The 18,171-nt window shown below is 48.1% G+C and overlaps 1 protein-coding gene across 1 annotated transcript in view; it reads left to right on the forward strand.

The window, feature by feature from the left end:
* CSRNP2 (cysteine and serine rich nuclear protein 2) overlaps positions 1-18,171 on the forward strand; it is a 127,309-nt gene that overhangs the window by 79,057 nt on the left and 30,081 nt on the right. Inside the window, exon 3 of the mRNA XM_063952291.1 lies at positions 11,551-11,810. Within this exon, the coding sequence (XP_063808361.1) occupies positions 11,551-11,810 (260 nt within the window). The remainder of the gene's footprint in view (positions 1-11,550; positions 11,811-18,171) is intronic.

Consider the following 18,171-nt stretch of genomic DNA (forward strand, 5'->3'; position numbering starts at 1 on the left):
TTTGCACGCCCCCTGCAAGTGCTGGAAGGAGCACCCGCAGTCCAGTTCCTGATAGTCAGATTGAAGATGTCAGTGTTGAAGTACACCAGGATGAGGAGGATATGGGTGTTGCTGGCGCTGGGGAGGAAATTGACCAGGAGGATTCTGATGGTGAGGTGGTTTGTTTAAGTCAGGCACCCGGGGAGACACCTGTTGTCCGTGGGAGGAATATGGCCGTTGACATGCCAGGTGAAAATACCAAAAAAATCAGCTCTTCGGTGTGGAGGTATTTCACCAGAAATGCGGACAACAGGTGTCAAGCCGTGTGTTCCCTTTGTCAAGCTGTAATAAGTAGGGGTAAGGACGTTAACCACCTCGGAACATCCTCCCTTATACGTCACCTGCAGCGCATTCATAATAAGTCAGTGACAAGTTCAAAAACTTTGGGTGACAGCGGAAGCAGTCCACTGACCAGTAAATCCCTTCCTCTTGTAACCAAGCTCACGCAAACCACCCCACCAACTCCCTCAGTGTCAATTTCCTCCTTCCCCAGGAATGCCAATAGTCCTGCAGGCCATGTCACTGGCAATTCTGACGAGTCCTCTCCTGCCTGGGATTCCTCCGATGCATCCTTGCGTGTAACGCCTACTGCTGCTGGCGCTGCTGTTGTTGCCTCTGGGAGTCGATGGTCATCCCAGAGGGGAAGTCGTAAGCCCACTTGTACTACTTCCAGTAAGCAATTGACTGTTCAACAGTCCTTTGCGAGGAAGATGAAATATCACAGCAGTCATCCTACTGCAAAGCGGATAACTGAGGCCTTGACAACTATGTTGGTGTTAGACGTGCGTCCGGTATCCGCCGTTAGTTCACAGGGAACTAGACAATTTATTGAGGCAGTGTGCCCCCGTTACCAAATACCATCTAGGTTCCACTTCTCTAGGCAGGCGATACCGAGAATGTACACGGACGTCAGAAAAAGACTCACCAGTGTCCTAAAAAATGCAGTTGTACCCAATGTCCACTTAACCACGGACATGTGGACAAGTGGAGCAGGGCAGGGTCAGGACTATATGACTGTGACAGCCCACTGGGTAGATGTATGGACTCCCGCCGCAAGAACAGCAGCGGCGGCACCAGTAGCAGCATCTCGCAAACGCCAACTCTTTCCTAGGCAGGCTACGCTTTGTATCACCGCTTTCCAGAATACGCACACAGCTGAAAACCTCTTACGGCAACTGAGGAAGATCATCGCGGAATGGCTTACCCCAATTGGACTCTCCTGTGGATTTGTGGCATCGGACAACGCCAGCAATATTGTGTGTGCATTAAATATGGGCAAATTCCAGCACGTCCCATGTTTTGCACATACCTTGAATTTGGTGGTGCAGAATTTTTTAAAAAACGACAGGGGCGTGCAAGAGATGCTGTCGGTGGCCAGAAGAATTGCGGGACACTTTCGGCGTACAGGCACCACGTACAGAAGACTGGAGCACCACCAAAAACTACTGAACCTGCCCTGCCATCATCTGAAGCAAGAAGTGGTAACGAGGTGGAATTCAACCCTCTATATGCTTCAGAGGTTGGAGGAGCAGCAAAAGGCCATTCAAGCCTATACAATTGAGCACGATATAGTAGGTGGAATGCACCTGTCTCAAGCGCAGTGGAGAATGATTTCAACGTTGTGCAAGGTTCTGATGCCCTTTGAACTTGCCACACGTGAAGTCAGTTCAGACACTGCCAGCCTGAGTCAGGTCATTCCCCTCATTAGGCTTTTGCAGAAGAAGCTGGAGACATTGAAGGAGGAGCTAACACGGAGCGATTCCGCTAGGCATGTGGGTCTTGTGGATGGAGCCCTTAATTCGCTTAACAAGGATTCACGGGTGGTCAATCTGTTGAAATCAGAGCACTACATTTTGGCCACCGTGCTCGATCCTAGATTTAAAGCCTACCTTGGATCTCTCTTTCCGGCAGACACAAGTCTGCTGGGGTTGAAAGACCTGCTGGTGACAAAATTGTCAAGTCAAGCGGAACGCGACCTGTCAACATCTCCTCCTTCACATTCTCCCGCAACTGGGGGTGCGAGGAAAAGGCTAAGAATTCCGAGCCCACCCGCTGGCGGTGAGGCAGGGCAGTCTGGAGCGACTGCTGATGCTGACATCTGGTCCGGACTGAAGGACCTGACAACGATTACGGACATGTCGTCTACTGTCACTGCATATGATTCTCTCAACATTGATAGAATGGTGGAGGATTATATGAGTGACCGCATCCAAGTAGGCACGTCACACAGTCCGTACTTATACTGGCAGGAAAAAGAGGCAATTTGGAGGCCCTTGCACAAACTGGCTTTATTCTACCTAAGTTGCCCTCCCACAAGTGTGTACTCCGAAAGAGTGTTTAGTGCCGCCGCTCACCTTGTCAGCAATCGGCGTACGAGGTTACATCCAGAAAATGTGGAGAAGATGATGTTCATTAAAATGAATTATAATCAATTCCTCCGCGGAGACATTGACCAGCAGCAATTGCCTCCACAAAGTACACAGGGAGCTGAGATGGTGGATTCCAGTGGGGACGAATTGATAATCTGTGAGGAGGGGGATGTACACGGTGATATATCGGAGGGTGATGATGAGGTGGACATCTTGCCTCTGTAGAGCCAGTTTGTGCAAGGAGAGATTAATTGCTTCTTTTTTGGGGGGGTCCAAACCAACCCCTCATATCAGTCACAGTCGTGTGGCAGACCCTGTCACTGAAATGATGGGTTGGTTAAAGTGTGCATGTCCTGTTTTGTTTATACAACATAAGGGTGGGTGGGAGGGCCCAAGGACAATTCCATCTTGCACCTCTTTTTTCTTTTCTTTTTCTTTGCATCATGTGCTGATTGGGGAGGGTTTTTTGGAAGGGACATCCTGCGTGACACTGCAGTGCCACTCCTAAATGGGCCCGGTGTTTGTGCCGGCCACTAGGGTCGCTAATCTTACTCACACAGTCAGCTACCTCATTGCGCCTCTTTTTTTCTTTGCGTCATGTGCTGTTTGGGGAGGGTTTTTTGGAAGGGACATCCTGCGTGACACTGCAGTGCCACTCCTAGATGGGCCCGGTGTTTGTGTCGGCCACTAGGGTCGCTAATCTTACTCACACACAGCTACCTCATTGCGCCTCTTTTTTTCTTTGCGTCATGTGCTGTTTGGGGAGGGTTTTTTGGAAGGGACAGCCTGCGTGACACTGCAGTGCCACTCCTAGATGGGCCCGGTGTTTGTGTCGGCCACTAGGGTCGCTAATCTTACTCACACAGCTACCTCATTGCGCCTCTTTTTTTCTTTGCGTCATGTGCTGTTTGGGGAGGGTTTTTTGGAAGGGCCATCCTGCGTGACACTGCAGTGCCACTCCTAGATGGGCCCGGTGTTTGTGTCGGCCACTAGGGTCGCTAATCTTACTCACACAGCTACCTCATTGCGCCTCTTTTTTTCTTTGCGTCATGTGCTGTTTGGGGAGGGTTTTTTGGAAGGGACATCCTGCGTGACACTGCAGTGCCACTCCTAGATGGGCCCGGTGTTTGTGTCGGCCACTAGGGTCGCTTATCTTACTCACACAGCGACCTCGGTGCAAATTTTAGGACTAAAAATAATATTGTGAGATGTGAGGTATTCAGAATAGACTGAAAATGAGTGTAAATTATGGTTTTTGAGGTTAATAATACTTTGGGATCAAAATGACCCCCAAATTCTATGATTTAAGCTGTTTTTTAGTGTTTTTTGAAAAAAACACCCGAATCCAAAACACACCCGAATCCGACAAAAAAAATTCGGTGAGGTTTTGCCAAAACGCGTTCGAACCCAAAACACGGCCGCGGAACCGAACCCAAAACCAAAACACAAAACCCGAAAAATTTCAGGCGCTCATCTCTAATTAAAGGTTCGGGTTTTGTGTATACTATCTCCACACATTCCGCAAGGCTGCACACTCCACACGTGTAGCATAGGGTGTGTTATTTACTTAATGTATGCCCTGGGGAAGTTATAGATGTCATTGCCAATTTGCTATTGTGTAAAATACTCTTTTTGGCTTACTAGGCTTGTCGTTTTAACACGCTTGTTATTATTACTTACTGAGCTTGCACTTTCTGAGAACATTCACCATGTTTTACAGGTCAGTTTTACTAAAGCTTCTAAACATGAATATAGGCAGTGTTGCCTGTAGCAACCAATCAGCTTAGGTAATTTCTCTATTGCAGCCTAGAAAATGAGAGAGGATCTAATTGGTTGCTTTGTACAACAGCACCACTATTCACTTTTAAGCTGGGTACACATTAGGGGCTAGATACATCATCGCTTGTAGAGTGATATATTGGCGAGAGAAAAAGTACCAGCCAATCAGCTTCTAACTGCCATGTCACAGGCCCTGTTTAGAAAATGAAAGTTAGGAGCTCATTGGCTGGTCATTTATCACTCTCCATTTTATCACTCTCCAAGCGATGATGCATCTAGCAGATAAGATGTCGTCCAATGCGGTGGCTCGGACCAACATATTGGGCACATCGTCTACGGTGTACCCACTATGACGCTGACCATGGACGCTCCCGCGTGTCGTTGGCTCTACTTTCAGGACCGACGAAAGACATTGCTAGTGAGGGCCATGCTGCCGAATACAGCATGGCTGCTGCCGCCGGAATCGGCAAGTGTGTATGCAGATGTTGCTGGATACACACATTGTCTAGTGTGTACCCAGGTTTAGAAGCTCTAGTAAATCTACTCCTGTGTATATATGTATGTATGTGTATGTATGTATATGTATGTGTATGTGTATGTATATATATATATATATATATATATATATATATATATATATATTTAATTTCATTTATCTGACGTCCTAGTGGATGCTGGGTACTCCGTAAGGACCATAGGAATAGACGGGCTCCGCAGGAGACTGGGCACTCTTAAAAGAAAGATTAGGTACTATATCTGGTGTGCACTGGCTCCTCCCTCTATGCCCCTCCTCCAGACCTCAGTTAGAATCTGTGCCCGGCCAGAGCTGGATGCACCTAGTGGGCTCTCCTAAGCTTACTAGAAAAAGAAAGTATTTGTTAGGTTTTTTATTTTCAGTGAGATCTGCTGGCAACACACTCACTGCTACGAGGGACTGAGGGGAGAGAAGCAAACCTACCTGCTTGCAGCTAGCTTGTGCTTCTAAGGCTACTGGACACCATTAGCTCCAAAGGGATCGAACACAGGGCCCGACCTCGATCGTCCGTTCCCGGAGCCGCGCCGCCGCCCCCCTTGCAGAGCCAGAAGACGGAAGAACCAGGAGAAAATCGGCGGCTGAAGACTCCAGTCTTCAATAAGGTAGCGCACAGCACTGCAGCTGTGCACCATTGCTCCCACAGCACACCACACGCTCCGGTCACTGGTGGGTGCAGGGCGCTGGGGGGGGGCGCCCTGGGCTGCAATATGTATACCATTTTGGCAAAATGCACATAATACAGTTATAAACTGTATATGTGCCTAATCCCCCGCCATAAATATTATTAAAAAAGCGGGAGAACCCGCCGCTGAAGGGGCGGGGCTATCTTCCTCAGCACAGCCAGCGCCATTTTCTCTTCACAGCTCCGCTGGAAGGACGCTCCCCAGGCTCTCCCCTGCAGTATACACTACGAGAAGGGTAAAAAAGAGAGGGGGGGCACATAAATTTAGGCGCAAAAGGTGATATAAGCAGCTATTGGGGGAAAATTCACTTTCTGTTAGTGTAAATCCCTCTGTTATATAGCGCTCTGGTGTGTGCTGGCATACTCCCTCTCTGTCTCCCCAAAGGACTCTGTGGGGTCCTGTCCTCAGTCAGAGCATTCCCTGTGTGTGTGTGTGCGGTGTGTCGGTACAGCTGTGTCGACATGTTTGAGGAGGACGCTTACGTGGAGGCGGAGCAGGTGCCGATAAGTGTGATGTCGCCCCCTGCGGGGCCGACACCAGAGTGGATGGATATGTGGAAGGTATTAACCGACAGTGTCAACTCCTTGCATTAAAGGTTCGATGACGCAGCTTTGGGACAGCCGGCATCTCAGCCCGCGCCTGTCCAGGCATCTCAGAGGCCATCAGGGGCTCAAAAACGCCCGCTACCTCAGATGGCAGACACAGATGTCGACACGGAGTCTGACTCCAGTGTAGACGAGGATGAGACAAATGTACAGTCCACAAGGGCCATCCGATGCATGATTACGGCAATGAAAAATGTGTTGCACATTTCTGACATTAACCCGCTTACCACTAAAAAGGGTATTATGTTTGGGGAGAAAAAGCAGCCAGTGACTTTTCCCCCATCTGATGAGTTAAATGAATTGTGTGAAGAAGCGTGGTGTTCCCCAGATAAGAAATTAGTGATTTCTAAGAGGTTACTGATGGCGTACCCTTTCCCGCCAACGGACAGGCTACGTTGGGAAACATCCCCTAGGGTGGACAAGGCGCTCACACGCTTATCAAAAAAGGTGGCACTGTCGTCTCAGGATACGGCCGCCTTAAAGGAGCCTGCAGATAGAAAGCAGGAGGCTATCCTGAAGTCTGTATATACACACTCAGGTACTATACTGAGACCTGCAATTGCTTCGGCATGGATGTGTAGTGCTGCAGCTGCTTGGTCTGATTCCCTGTCAGATAACATTGATTCCCTGGACAGGGATACTATTTTGCTAACCATAGAGCATATTAAAGACGTCGTCTTATATATGAGGGATGCACAGAGGAACATTTGCCGGCTGGCATCTAGAATTAATGCAATGTCCATTTCTGCCAGGAGAGTATTATGGACTCGGCAATGGACAGGTGATGCTGATTCTAAAAGGCACATGGAGGTTTTGCCTTATAAGGGTGAGGAATTGTTTGGGGACGGTCTCTCGGACCTCGTATCCACAGCAACAGCTGGGAAGTCGACTTTTTTACCTCAGGTTCCCTCACAGCCTAAGAAAGCACCGTATTATCAAGTACAGTCCTTTCGGCCTCAGAAAGGCAAGCGGGTCAGAGGCGCGTCCTTTATGCCCAGAGGCAGGGGTAGAGGGAAAAAGCTGCACCAGACAGCCAGTTCCCAGGAACAGAAATCCTCCCCTGCTTCCACTAAGTCCACCGCATGACGCTGGGGCTCCACTGGTGGAGCCAGGTGCGGTGGGGGCGCGTCTCCGGAACTTCAGCGACCAGTGGGTTCGCTCACAGGTGGATCTCTGGGTTCTACAAGTGGTATCTCAGGGATACAAGCTGGAGTTCGAGGCGTCGCCCCCTCGCCGTTACCTCAAATTAGCCTTGCCAGCTGCTCCCAAGGAAAGGGAGGTAGTACTGGCGGCAATTCACAAGCTGTACCTTCAGCAGGTGATAATCAAAGTTCCCCTCCTTCAACAGGGACGGGGTTACTATTCCACAATGTTTGTGGCACCGAAACCAGACGGTTCGGTGAGACCCATTCTAAATTTGAAATCCTTGAACACTTATATAAGGAAGTTCAAGTTCAAAATGGAATCGCTCAGGGCGGTTATTGCAAGCCTGGAAGAGGGGGATTTTATGGTGTCACTGGACATCAAGGATGCTTACCTACACGTCCCCATTTACCCCCCTCACCAGGAGTACCTCAGGTTTGTGGTACAGGACTGTCATTACCAATTCCAGACGTTGCCGTTTGGTCTGTCCACGGCACCGAGGGTATTTACCAAGGTAATGGCCGAAATGATGATACTCCTTCGAAAGAAGGGAGTTATAATTATCCCATACTTGGACGATCTACTTATAAAGGCGAGGTCCAAGGAGCAGTTGTTAGTCGGAGTAGCACTATCTCGGGAAGTGCTACAACAGCACGTCTGGATTCTGAATATCCCAAAGTCGCAGCTGATTCCTACGACGCATCTGCTGTTCTTGGGCATGATTCTGGACACAGATCAGAAGAAGGTGTTTCTCCCGGAGGAGAAGGCCCTGGAAATTGTCATCTCTGGTCAGGGACCTCCTGAAACCAAAACAGGTGTCGGTGCATCACTGCACGCGAGTCCTGGGAAAGATGGTAGCTTCTTACGAAGCAATTCCCTTCGGCAGGTTCCATGTAAGGATCTTTCAGTGGGATCTGTTAGACAAGTGGTCCGGATCGCATCTTCAGATGCATCGGTTGATCACCCTGTCCCCGAGGGCCAGGGTGTCTCTGCTGTGGTGGCTGCAGAGTGCTCATCTTCTCGAGGGCCGCAGATTTGGCATTCAGGACTGGGTCCTGGTGACCACGGATGCAAGCCTCCGAGGTTGGGGGGCAGTCACTCAGGGAAGAAGCTTCCAAGGACAGTGGTCGAGTCAGGAGACTTCCCTACACATAAATATTCTGGAACTAAGGGCCATTTACAATGCCCTGAGTCAAGCAGTAACCCTGCTTCAAAACCAGCCGGTGCTGATTCAGTCAGACAACATCACGGCGGTCGCCCATGTAAACCGACAGGGCGGCACAAGAAGCAGGATGGCGATGGCAGAAGCCACAAGGATTCTTCGATGGGCGGAGAATCACGTGCTAGCACTGTCAGCAGTGTTCATTCCGGGAGTGGACAACTGGGAAGCAGACTTCCTCAGCAGGCACGACCTCCACCCGGGAGAGTGGGGACTTCATCCAGAAGTCTTCAAGCTGATTGTAAATCATTTAGAAAGGCCACAGGTGGACATGATGGCGTCCCGCCTCAACAAAAAGCTAAAAAGATATTGCGCCAGGTCAAGGGACCCTCAGGCGATAGCTGTGGACGCTCTAGTGACACTGTGGGTGTACCAGTCGGTTTATGTGTTCCCTCCTCTTCCTCTCATACCAAAGGTACTGAGGATAATAAGAAAGAGAGGAGTAAGAACTATACTCATCGTTCCGGATTGGCCAAGAAGAACTTGGTACCCGGAACTACAAGAAATGATCTCAGAGAACCCTTGGCCTCTGCCGCTCCGACAGGACCTGCTACAGCAGGGGCCCTGTCTGTTCCAAGACTTACCGCGGCTGCGTTTGACGGCATGGCGGTTGAACGCCGGATCCTAATGGAAAAGGGCATTCCGGATGAAGTCATTCCTACGCTGATTAAAGCTAGGAAAGATGTGACAGCAAAACATTATCACCGCATATGGCGAAAATATGTTGCTTGGTGTGAGGCCAGGAAGGCCCCAACAGAGGAATTTCAGCTGGGTCAATTTCTGCACTTCCTACAGTCAGGAGTAACTATGGGCCTTAAATTGGGATCCATTAAAGTCCAGATTTCGGCCCTGTCTATTTTCTTTCAAAAAGAACTGGCGTCACTGCCTGAAGTTCAGACGTTTGTTAAGGGAGTGCTGCGTATTCAGCCCCCTTTTGTGCCTCCAGTGGCACCTTGGGATCTCAACGTTGTGTTGGATTTCCTAAAATCACATTGGTTTGAGCCACTTCAGACCGTGGAGTTGAAGTATCTCACGTGGAAGGTAGTCATGCTGTTGGCCTTGGCCTCAGCTAGGCGTGTGTCAGAATTGGCGGCTTTGTCCTGTAAAAGCCCATATCTGATTTTCCAAATGGACAGGGCAGAATTGAGGACTCGTCCCCAATTTCTCCCTAAGGTGGTATCAGCGTTTCATTTGAACCAACCTATTGTGGTGCCTGCGGCTACTCGGGACTTAGAGGATTCCAAGTTGCTGGACGTAGTCCAGGCCCTGAAAATCTATGTTTCCAGGACGGCTAGAGTCAGGAAAACTGACTCGCTGTTTATGCTGCATGCACCCAACAAGCTGGGTGCTCCTGCTTCAAAGCAGACTATTGCTCGCTGGATCTGTAGCACGATTCAACTTGCACATTCTGCGGCTGGACTGCCGCATCCTAAATCTGTAAAAGCCCATTCCACGATGAAGGTGGGCTCTTCTTGGGCGGCTGCCCGAGGGGTCTCGGCTTTACAACTTTGCCGAGCTGCTACTTGGTCGGGATCAAACACTTTTGCAAAATTCTACAAGTTTGATACCCTGGCTGAGGAGGACCTTGAGTTTGCTCATTCGGTGCTGCAGAGTCATCCGCACTCTCCCGCCCGTTTGGGAGCTTTGGTATAATCCCCATGGTCCTTATGGAGTACCCAGCATCCACTAGGACGTCAGAGAAAATAAGAATTTACTCACCGGTAATTCTATTTCTTGTAGTCCGTAGTGGATGCTGGGAGCCCGTCCCAAGTGCGGACTTTCTGCAATACATGTATATAGTTATTGCTTAACTATAGGGTTATTGTTATGAGCCATCTGTTGAATGAGGCTCAGTTGTTGTTCATACTGTTAACTGGGTATAGTTATCACAAGTTGTACGGTGTGATTGGTGTGGCTGGTATGAGTCTTACCCTGGATTCCAAATCCTTTCCTAGTAATGTCAGCTCTTCCGGGCACAGTTTCCCTAACTGAGGTCTGGAGGAGGGGCATAGAGGGAGGAGCCAGTGCACACCAGATATAGTACCTAATCTTTCTTTTAAGAGTGCCCAGTCTCCTGCGGAGCCCGTCTATTCCCATGGTCCTTACGGAGTACCCAGCATCCACTACGGACTACGAGAAATAGAATTACCGGTGAGTAAATTCTTATTTTTTTTTGTTTGTTTTAAATCTCTTTATCGAAACAGTCGGCAAGTGACAAGCATATTCAGACATTTGCATAACTTGTACAATGTTGAACATAAATTCAAAACAGAATATTATATAAATATAATAAAAATTTGTCAGACTGCAATTTTCATGTGTAAAGATTCTTTGTGTATTAAAGCGTCATGACAAGTATTTATTGAGTTTGTTATATAGCGCAGCAAATCCCATTGCGCTTTGCCATTTGGAAAGAGAGATAACATAAAAAAAAAACAATTGGAAACAACAGTGAAAAAACAAAACCAGGTAATAATAGACTGTCATAGAGGTAGGAAGGCCCTGCTCGCAAGCTTACAATTTATAGGTAAAGAGAGAATTAAAAATAGGGAAGAGTAAAGATGAAAGTGGGTGGGAAGACAGGCAACATTTACCACACTCAAGCCTGATTCCTTAAGGGTTGTTAATGCGCATTTGCAGTCCATAGCACCACCTCCTCCCTGTATTTGCGATGCAATCGCATATCAGGTGGACATCGCGACCATCACGCATACCTGCGCTGCAATCACATGACCCATTCTGCAAATGCGCAGAACTGGTCCTGCGCGTTCGCAGGAGCCTAACATCGGGGAAATGCAGTAAAGATCATTTATGCGATCCTTAATGAATCACCCCCTCAGTGTCTGGGAAAAAAAGCATAGAAAATGGTACCTATCCCAGTGAAATTATCCTGGTTTTATTCTCATGATGGAGATCACATATCCTTAGGCAGTCTATTAAAATAAGAGTACCAGGGACCCCAGGTTATATGGAATTTGTCCACTCAGTCCTGAAGAAAGGAGGTAATATACTCCCATCAAGGCCGAATACCAAATCTTGTCTTTTAAGGATCTACTCCTTAATGTGTAAATGTGCAATCTACTTCTTAATCTGTAAATTAGGGCTAAATACTGTAGAATATGTTTGTAAAATCTACTCTGTAATCACAAATAACTGATATGAACTCTCTTATACTTAGCAACATCCATCCTGAAGCGACAGAAACTCTTGAGACAAAAGAATGTGCGCTTCGACCAGGTGACTGTATACTACTTCTCCCGCCGCCAAGGATTCACCAGCGTTCCGAGCCAAGGGGGCAGCTCTTTGGGAATGGCCCAGCACCACAATTCTGTCCGGAAGTACACGCTTTGCGAGTTCGCCCAAGAGCAAGAGGTGACGCATCGAGAAATCTTGCGAGAGCACTTGAAGGAGGAGAAGCTTCACACACGGAAAATGAAGGTGAATCTCTAGTCCAGGGCTTAAGGTACCAGCATGCAGTGGAGGTAGTCCCTTCATGGACTTGGACCAGTGATCTGTTCTTTTAATTCACTAAAAACATCACTGGGGCACTAAAATAAAATACAGGTTGAGTATCCCTTATCCAAAATGCTTGGGACCAGAAGTATTTTGGATATGGGATTTTTCCGTATTTTGGAATAACTGCATACCATTATGAGATATCATGGTGATGGGACCCAAGTCTAAGCACAGAATGCATTTATGTTACATATACACCTTATACACACAGCCTGAAGGTCATTTTAGCTAATATTTTTAATACATTTGTGCATTAAACAAAGTGTGTGTACATTAACACAATTAATTTATGTTTCATATACACCTTATACACACAGCCTGAAGGTCATTTAATACAATATTTTTAATAACTTTGTGTATTAAATAAAGTGTGTGTACATTGAGCCATCAGAAAACAAAGGTTTCACTATCTATCTCACTCTCACTCAAAAAATTCCGTATTTCGGAATATTCCGTATTTCGGAATATTTGGATATGGGATACTCAACCTGTATAACTGGCTGTTCGTGAATTGGTAGGACTGGTTCTAAATGAAGGTTTCTTTTCATGCTATTTTTTTTTTTTTGTGTGAAATAATTGGTAAGAGCAGCACAATAATAGGCAATCATTTGGGGGGGGGGGGGGGTTGTAACTATTTATTGCGCCCAAATATACAGAGTTATATTTGGTTTATGTTTAGACAAGTATTTTTTTCTTCTTTAGGATCCATAGGCACCCATAGGGATGACATTGGGGTGTAGGTGGTTGGAGATCCCAGGATGCTCCAGTCCCTCCTCCCCTATACCCCGCCCCAAGCCAGGGCTAGCCGGTTTTGTTTTGGTGCCAGCAGTAGCCGGATGCACCTTTTTAACAGTGGGGGTGCTTATAAGCAGCCCGCAAGCTTTTATTTTTATGATTTCTTTTCTTTTTTACTACTTAGAGCAAGCAGCGCTAGGCAGTCCTAAGGTCGCCAGCGCTACTTCTCCTACAACCCTGGGTGTCATACTTTACGTTTCACACTTTCATACATTTACTTATCGGCTCCCGCTCTGCCTCCCACTATGGGATTGCCACAGCTGTTACAGCCTGCTCTCCCAATCCCCCCCATGCATCCTCCCTGGGTGGAAGTTCTATCAAACTCAGTCCAGAAACTTCTGCAGCCTTTCAACAAATGTTACAAGGGGACAGACCCTTAGCAAATAAAGCAACTAGGCGTACTGTGCCATCCTCACAGTCTACGCAGCTTTCGGATTCTAATGTGTCATCTGGGGAGGCAAATGAGACAGGCGTCTTTCTCCCTGAATCCCCCTTGAGGTGAGGAGGAGCGTCATTCTACATTGGATGTACCTGCGCTAGTGAGGACCGTCAAATCCATTCTATAAATAGAAGAGGACGAACCAGCTCCTAAACCAAAAACCCTGGTATTCAAACGCCATGTAGAAAATGGAGTCGCACTACAGACACCTGACGCCACATAGAATATAAGGTTACAAATTGTACAGCCTGGACATTAAGAATACAGACAATTTATTAAATTCATAACAATAAAAGATTTGATGAGTATCATGCATAAAAACACTTTCATAACATGAAATCAATCATCAGACATAAAAATAAAATATAAAAAAATCTGTGAATAGGTCAGAAAGGTATATTCCCTAACAGGGTTAAGTCTGTTGTTGCTGTTACTCCTCCACAAGCTTCTGTATTATAAAGTGCATATAATAGAGGTTGACCAGACCTCATATGCCGTGTGAAGGTTCGTTATATGGACTTGATATGTATTCCAGATATACTGATGACACTTAATCGGTCTCTTACCCGGGCTCAAGCAAGATGGCTTTCTAAGAATCCACTTCTGATTTAATCACAGAAAGGGCTGGTGTCCATCTATGTGAGCTGCGATTCTGTGCTGGTTTCTGCTATTAAATGTCAGCAGATAGCGGGTCCGTTTCAGCAGCTCACTGGTTACCAGCGATTGTCTGTGCTCCCGATGATCTCGCTCTTACGTGGGCACTTGACAGTGTGGTGGTCTTGGCCGTGCTGATAGTATCGCGTGCCTCCGTTCTGGGCATGCAGTGTAAGGAGTGCAATTAGAGGCCACTCAATGTCTAATGCACCAGGTCCAGAGTAGCAGTCTGGTTTAAAGCTCACCTGCCAACAAACATTTGGCTTTCAAAGGTAAGGCAATCACCAACACAACTCCACTCATGTGTTTACCTGGTTTATTCAAACGCCAGAAGGTTGATAAGGCTGAATTCTCTTAATCAGATCAGCTCACTGACCTCTTGCGTGAAGCATGGAGTACCCCTCCATGTGCTTAGTGGGAGGTTCCCCTACTGTGGATTCTCACGTAGTTGGAAGATCTACTTTGCCTATACTGTCTGCGTCTTTGATGAAGGAAGCTACAGATAGAAAAATGTAAACTAGTCTCAAATCTGTCTATTCTCTTACAGGGGTTATTACACGACCAGCTATGGCCTCAGCATGGGTGACCAAGGCCGTTAAAAGCTGGCAGAGGCCCTAGAAGACAGTCTCCCCTCTGACGCTACCAGGGAACAGCTGTCCCACATCTCCCATATCAGGGAAGCAGCCTCTTACTTAGGTTAAGCGGCTTTTGATACTGGTCTCCTTGCTTCAAAGGTGTCTGCTACCTCTGTGGTCGCCCACCGGGTCCTCTGGCTACGCTCATGGAAACCGGATACAGACTCAAGAAAGCACTCAAATCCCTGCCCTTCGCTGGGGACATTCTGTTTGAATTGCACAAGATAGTGGCTACTCTGGCAGCATCTAAATTTGCTTTTATGCTCTTAGCAACTACCCCAAAGTCTAGGACAACTTCCTTTTGTTCTTTACGCCCACAGGGTAAAGCTAAAGGACAATCTTTTCTCTAGCAGTCTTCCTCCAAAACCCGTGCTAAACATCCCTGGGCGGCTAGATGTCTAGCTAGCAAGTCTGACGACAAACCCTCCTCTTGAAGGTGTAGGCCTCCTCCTGGGGGATCCCAGGATGGGAGGCCGACTTTTTCGGTTCCTGGCATCAGACCACCACATATGCCTGGGTACGAGAAATGGTCTTTCACGGGTACGCTCTCACATTCCTGAGTCACCCTCCCCAGAAGTTCTTTTGTATAGGTTCTCTAACAGACCTGATCAAGGCCCTGTCTTTCCAGAATGCCATTCAGTCTCTACTGCAGTCAGGGGTTGTAATACCTGTCCGTTTGGTACAGCGAGGAATGCGTTTTTACTCTACTCTCTTCTTGGTTCAGAAACCCAATGGGTCTCATCGACCTATCCTCAATCTCAAGTCACTGAACAAGTTCATCCAAGTATCCAGGTTCGTATGGAAACCCTCCACTCCATTGTCATGGCATTGGAATTCAGGGACTTTATGGTGTCTCTGAACATTCATGATGCCTACCTCCATGTACCTAGTAAGCCCACTCATCAACGGTTTCTCCGGTTTGCTGTCCTTTGCAATATTACCAATTTCGGGCACTGCCTTTTGGTCTTTCTACAGCTCCTCGGGTCTTTACCAAAATCATGGCAGTTATGGCGGCCCAGCTCAGTCAGGGGATCTGAATACTCCCATACCTGGACACCTGCTGCTTCTAGCACACTCCTTGGAGGTCTTTCACTGGCATCTTCAGCTGACCATTGCCTAACTGCAAACACACGGCTGGCTCATCAACTGGAAGAAGTCCTCCCCTGGCTCCTTCTCAAAGGATGTTGCATCTGGGAGCTCTCCTGGATTCTCGGGTACAGAGGATTTTCCTGCTAGCAGACAAAATGTCCACACTGCAAACGCAAGTACCCAAGTTACTTCATAGTCACAGAGTGTCCATCCACTTGGCAATGCAGATCTTGGAGTCCATGGTCTCCTCCTTCGACATGGTGGAATACGGCCAATTCCACTCCAGACTTCTTCAGCACCAAGTACTCTCTCATCTGATGAGGTCCCAGACAATTGTTCTCTCTCCGGAAGTTCACTTCTCCCTATCCTGATGGCTACAGACATCACTCTTTGACAAGGGTTGCCCCTTCTGGATTCCGTATTGGGTGCTCCTTACCATGGATGCCAGCCTCCGCGGGTGTGGTGCAGTAACGGTCAACACTCCTTTCAGGGCCATTGAACTCCCACCAAGAGTTGCTTGCCAATCAATGTCCTGGAGCTTCAAGCTGTTTACAGAGCGCTCACTCAGGCACAGGATATTCTCCACGGCAAGCCTGTCCAAGTCCAATCTGACAACGACTCTGTGATGGCCTACCTCAATCATCAGGGAGGCATTCACAGTTTGTTGGCAATGCAGGAAGTTGCATACATTCTCGGGTGGGCTGAACATGTTCTCCCGGCCATCTCGTGGTCGGGAATCCTCAACTTGGAGGCGGATTTCATCAGCCGTCGCAACATACACGCTGAAGAGTGGAGTCTACACCCAGACATCTTACAGCTCCTGTTGGACAAATAGGACCTACCAGATGTGAACATCATGGCCCCAGGACACAACCACAAAGTTCCCGTCTACGGGTCTAGGACCAGAGACCCCACTGTTGCCTTCATGGACACTCTGGCAGTGAAATGGACCTTCCATCTGGCGTACCTCTTTCTTCCGGTATCCCCCCTTCCCAGAGTTCTTCACAAGTTCAAGCAGAAAGGAGGCACCGTGCTGTTGATAATGCCAGCCTGGCACAGGCGCTATTGGTTCACCGATCTACATAGTCACTCCTTAGACATTCCATTCCCTCTTCCTCTGCACCCAGATTTATCTAAGGATCCCTGTCTGTACCTAGCCCGTCTGTCTTTGATGGCGTGGCTCTTGAGTCATCCCTCCTCAGATCCAAGGGTTCTCCCGCTTTGTGATTCAAATGATGCTCCATGCATGGAAGCCTGCCTCAGCCCGCATCTACTACAGAGTTTAGCACTCTTACTTTTAGTGGTGTTCTACAAAACGCTATGACACTCTGATTTTTCAAGTTTTCAGTGTGCTTGCCTTTCTCCAGGCTCGATTGGATCTCTGACTCTGCCTGGCGCTTAAAGTGCATGTCTCTGCTCTGTTAGTCTGGTTCCAGTGAAGAATCGTTCCCCTGCCGGATGTTCGAACTTTCCTTCAGAGAGCCCTTCACATTCAACCGTGGTGGCTCCGTTTGATTTGTTGTTTGTTCTACAGGCTCGTCAATCGCCCCCATTTGAACCTCAACTCAGTGGATCTCCGGTGACTGATGGAGAAAACTCTTTTCCTTCTGGCCATTGCTTCTGCCCGGAGGGTACCTAATTTAGGGGTGCTCTCCTGTCGCTCCCCCTTTCTGGTCTTTCATCCGGACAGGGCTGTTTTCCGTAACCAGGCCAACTACTTCCCCAAGTTAGTAACCAGATACCCTCTTAACAAGCGCCTTGAGTCCTGTTGGAGAAAGAGCGCTATATAAATAAAATTATTATTATTATTATTTCTCTAACGTCCTAGTGGATGCTGGGGACTCCGTAAGGACCATGGGGAATAGACGGGCTCCGCAGGAGACTGGGCACTCTAAGAAAGATTTAGTACTACTGGTGTGCACTGGCTCCTCCCTCTATGCCCCTCCTCTAGACCTCAGTTAGAATCTGTGCCCGGAAGGAGCTGGGTGCATTTTAGTGAGCTCTCCTGAGCTTGCTATTAAGAAAGTATTTTAATTAGGTTTTTTATTTTCAGAGAGCTTCTGTTGGCAACAGACTCTCTGCTACGTGGGACTGAGGGGAGAGAAGCAAACCTACTAACTGCGGCTAGGTTGCGCTTCTTAGGCTACTGGACACCATTAGCTCCAGAGGGCTCGAACACAGGAACTTAACCTTGGTCGTCCGTTCCCGGAGCCGCGCCGCCGTCCCCCTCGCAGAGCCAGAAGACAGAAGCCGGCGGGTTGAAGCAAGAAGACGTCAAAATCGGCGGCAGAATACTCCTGTCTTCATATGAGGTAGCGCACAGCACTGCAGCTGTGCGCCATTGCTCCCACACTAACCCACACACTCCGGTCACTGTAGGGTGCAGGGCGCAGGGGGGGGCGCCCTGGGCAGCAATTGAGTACCTCCTGGCAAAAAGCAGCATATATACAGCTGGGCACTGTAATATGCATGAGCTCCCGCCATTATTTTTACACAAAATCGTGGGACAGATGCCCGCCGCTGAGGGGGCGGGGCTTCTTCCACAGCACTCACCAGCGCCATTTTCTCTCCACAGCTGAAAGGAAGCTCCCCAGGCTCTCCCCTGCAGAAGCACGATAGAAGAGGGTGAAAAAAAGAGGGGGGGCACATAAATTTGGCGTAAAAACAATAT

The sequence above is a fragment of the Pseudophryne corroboree genome, chromosome 2, assembly GCF_028390025.1.
Source record: "Pseudophryne corroboree isolate aPseCor3 chromosome 2, aPseCor3.hap2, whole genome shotgun sequence".
Classification (NCBI taxonomy): Eukaryota; Metazoa; Chordata; class Amphibia; order Anura; family Myobatrachidae; genus Pseudophryne; species Pseudophryne corroboree.